Here is a 3,643-nt window from a genome sequence, read left to right as displayed (position 1 = left end):
ATGCTCGCATATGGAGTAGCAGCTGATGCTTGTGATGAGTACGTGAAGATAGGAGAATCTACTGCGGTTGAGTGTACTCAGAGGTTTTGCGAAGGGGTAATAGCCTTGTTTCAAGATGAATACTTAAGACGACCCAATGTGCAAGACTTGCAGAGGTTAATCCAAGTTGGACAAGAGCGTGGTTTCCCAGGGATGATTGGAAGTATCGGTTGCATGCATTGGCAGTGGAAAAATTGTCCAAAGGCTTGGCAAGGGCAATTTACTAGTGGACACAAGGGCACAGCAACAGTTATTCTCGAGGTAGTTGCGTCATATGATTTGTGGATATGGCATGCTTTTTTGGGGCTTCCTGGTAGTTTGAACGACATAAATGTACTAGATAGGTCACCCGTTTTTTATGACATTGAGTCTGGTGAAGCTCCAAGGGTAAACTTCACTGTTAATGGACGGCAATACAATATTGCATACTATCTTGCTGATGGAATCTACCCAAAATGGCCTGTCTTCGTCCAGTCAATTCAAATGCCCCAGGGATCCAAACAACAATGTTTTGCCAAACAACAGGAGTCATGCAGGAAGGACGTGGAGCGCGCATTCGGGGTTCTCCAAGCACAGTTTGCTATTGTCCGCCAACCAGCTCGAACGTGGGATCTTGAAGTCTTAGGTAAAATAATGAGGGCGTGCATTATTTTACATAACATGATAGTGGAAGATGAACGAGATTCGTATTCGCGAAACTGGGAAAATATCGACTTTGAACCGTCAAACAATCCTAGCTCTTCCGCCTCTTCTAGTGTTCAAACAGACGTATTGCCTGAGTTTCAAGTCCATGTTCGAGACCGATCCGGATCGGATAATCATACTAGAGCCGAACTACGAGATAGGAGCCAACATATTCAGTTGAAAAAGGATCTCATCGAGCACATTTGGCAGAAATTTGGAACAACCTCTGATTAGATTTACCAATTTAATGTGTGTTTTCATTAATGTTTTCAATAATTTGTGTGTGTTTGACTTTTCCGTATGCTTAATAAAATCGTGTGTTTTTTTGCTAATATAAAAATATTATCAAAAATTAAATTAATAATATATATTATTTATGTAAATATTAAAAAATTATAATTATAAATAAATGAGTTATATTAGTAATAATAATAGTAGTAGTAGTAATATATATGAAATAAGAAAAAGAAATGAATAAATAAGGTAGGGTATATAGTGGGTCCCAAATAAAGTAAAAATCTTTTAAAAAAACTCCTGTTGTAGAGATGATAGAAAATGAAGATTGTTGAATTATGTGGAGGGGGAATAAAGTGATGTGGCAGGAGAGAGAAGGTTAAAATTTCGACTCCTGCTGGAGATAGTCTAAGTCAAACTCTTGTTAACAGAAACCCGTGCATTTCCAGAATAACAACCCTTTGCTGGATATTAATATTTCTCTTGTCCTATTTCTGAACAAGTAAGCTATTTCTTTGGATTGTACTATTTCTGAACAAGTAAGCTATTTCATTCTCTGTATAAAAATCATTTTTCTCTCACCAAACTTATACTGAAACAGTAATTTATCCCACAGGTTTGTGGGACTTGCATGATCAGCTCTTGATGAATCGTGGCAAGATCCAATAAATAGCACTCAAAGCTCGTTTTGTGCGCGGCGGAAGCTTATTCGGCGAGTCAATAGCACACATAAGAACCAATAATAGACCATAATAGCACAAGCAACACCCAATCACAACAAGAACACAAAATATACGTGGTTTGGCAAATTGCCTACGTCCACGGGACAAGGAGGAGGAGTTTTACTATTAGAAACCAATGGGAATATAATTAGGGTTACAAATCTTACCACAAACCCACAAATAAGCCCTCTTAATCTCTCCAAATGGCTCCAACAATAGAAGCTCCAAATCTCCTCTTTCTGCAGCTCAAAATCCTCTCCCTTAAACCCTAAAAATGAGTTAAGGGTATATATACAACTCCCAAGCGAAACGGGTTTGGAACCCAAACCCAGCCCAAAACCGCTTCGGCGGTCGACCGTGACGATCGACCGCGCAGGTATCGCGGTCCTCCTGGGTTCGGGCGCGGTCGACCGTCACGGTCGACCGCCAGAGATCCAGAAACACAATGAGAGCCTGTGCACGAATTCGGTCGACCGCCAAGCTGTCAAAATGACTCCTATGCTCGATCCTTCAACTGATATTTCTGCAAATCCTACAAATCTCCACCTCGGCGAACGTTTTGCCAAAACTGAGCCGACACCAAAAACACCCAAATATTCCACTTGTTGCGTCCAGTACGCCATGGAACCGATCCATGACAACGGACTCAATCCACAACAAGACGGGACTCCAAAAGAGAGCTCAAACAATCTCACCCCCAATCAAACTCAACTAATACAACCAGCCGCATCTGCAAGACTACCTACGTATCATCTTAGTGGAGGAATACTTTGGTGAAGAGCACCAAAAGGGATAAAGGTAGAGGGATCGGATGCCAGGATATCAAAAAGAACTTTTCCCCAATGAACATTAACATTCCCTATAATAGCATAGATGGCACGAGTAAGATCATGAGAATAATGACTGTATTCCCCTGTCTTAGGAATGATATTGTAACATACGATCCGATCGACAAGTTTAGCTAGGTGGCCTTTACGACCACAAATAGAACATTTGTGAACCTAGTCATACATGTGTGCATAGTGTATAGGATTCTTAGAAGAGTTTATATTTGACTTAGCACACAAATCCATAAGGTTCTTGTTATTAGCAATACAAGTGTTTAGTGTTGAGTCTAATGTGGATATGCGTTGTCTGATTTGATTCAACTCATCAATATGTATACAAGCATTACTACAAGAAGTAGGATGGGCACAATCATGTTGAGTCTAATGTGGATATGAGTTTATATTTGACTTTTAACTCAATATAGCTATGTTTTAATTTTTTATGGTCACGCAATAATTTCTCAAATTCATGTGCAAGCTCATCAAAAGTAATATCATCATCATTATCGAGCTCGCGTACCTCACTAGGGTTATCTCCTAGTGGTTCCATACATGAAGATAAGACTCCTTTAGATTTTGAAGCGGGATTTTCCAACCCTTGTCGGATGGCCTCCAATCACCTTGATGTGTTTCTATTAAGTTCCAAAGCTCGTAAGCACTATCAAAAAAATCAAGAATGTTAGCAAAAGATAAGCCAAAGGCATTGATTAAGAATTCTAACAAAGACTTGTTTAAAGTAAATAATCTTTTGTCATCATTATTCCATTTAGATTTCTCCTTAGTGGGAACTCCATAAGCACAATCGATAACTTCCTAAATATCAATATTATTAGATCTAGCAAATAGCTTAAATCTAATACACCATTGTGCATAGGGAAAACTATCTAATCTAGGAGCAATATTTGTAGCATAACCGAGACTAGGTGCATTAAACATATCCATGATATATGAAGCAAGAAAGAAAAAAATAAAAATAAAAACAAGATTAGCAAGATAAAGACTTGGATCTTTAACTCAAGGCGATTAGTCCTTAAATCAAAGAGCACCAAGCTCTGATACCAATTGTTAAACCCTAGAGGGGGGTGATTAGGGTCTTATGCTAATCTAATTAGATTTTATGCTAAATTAAAAACTTTA

The 3,643-nt window shown here is 38.8% G+C and overlaps 1 protein-coding gene across 1 annotated transcript; it reads left to right on the top strand.

Moving 5' to 3' along the window:
• Positions 1 to 957, top strand: LOC109839428. Its single transcript, XM_020407854.1, has one exon. The coding sequence runs from the start codon at positions 1 to 3 to the stop codon at positions 955 to 957; it is 957 nt and encodes a 318-aa protein (XP_020263443.1).

This window comes from Asparagus officinalis, chromosome 1 (assembly GCF_001876935.1).
Source record: "Asparagus officinalis chromosome 1, Aspof.V1, whole genome shotgun sequence".
NCBI lineage: Eukaryota > Viridiplantae > Streptophyta > Magnoliopsida > Asparagales > Asparagaceae > Asparagus > Asparagus officinalis.
This window is presented reverse-complemented; position numbering and strand designations above follow the sequence as displayed.

What these genes read in the sequence shown, in the direction of transcription:
- LOC109839428 (XM_020407854.1), top strand. Translation starts at nt 1, where the DNA reads ATGCTCGCATATGGAGTAGCAGCTGATGCTTGTGATGAGTACGTGAAG.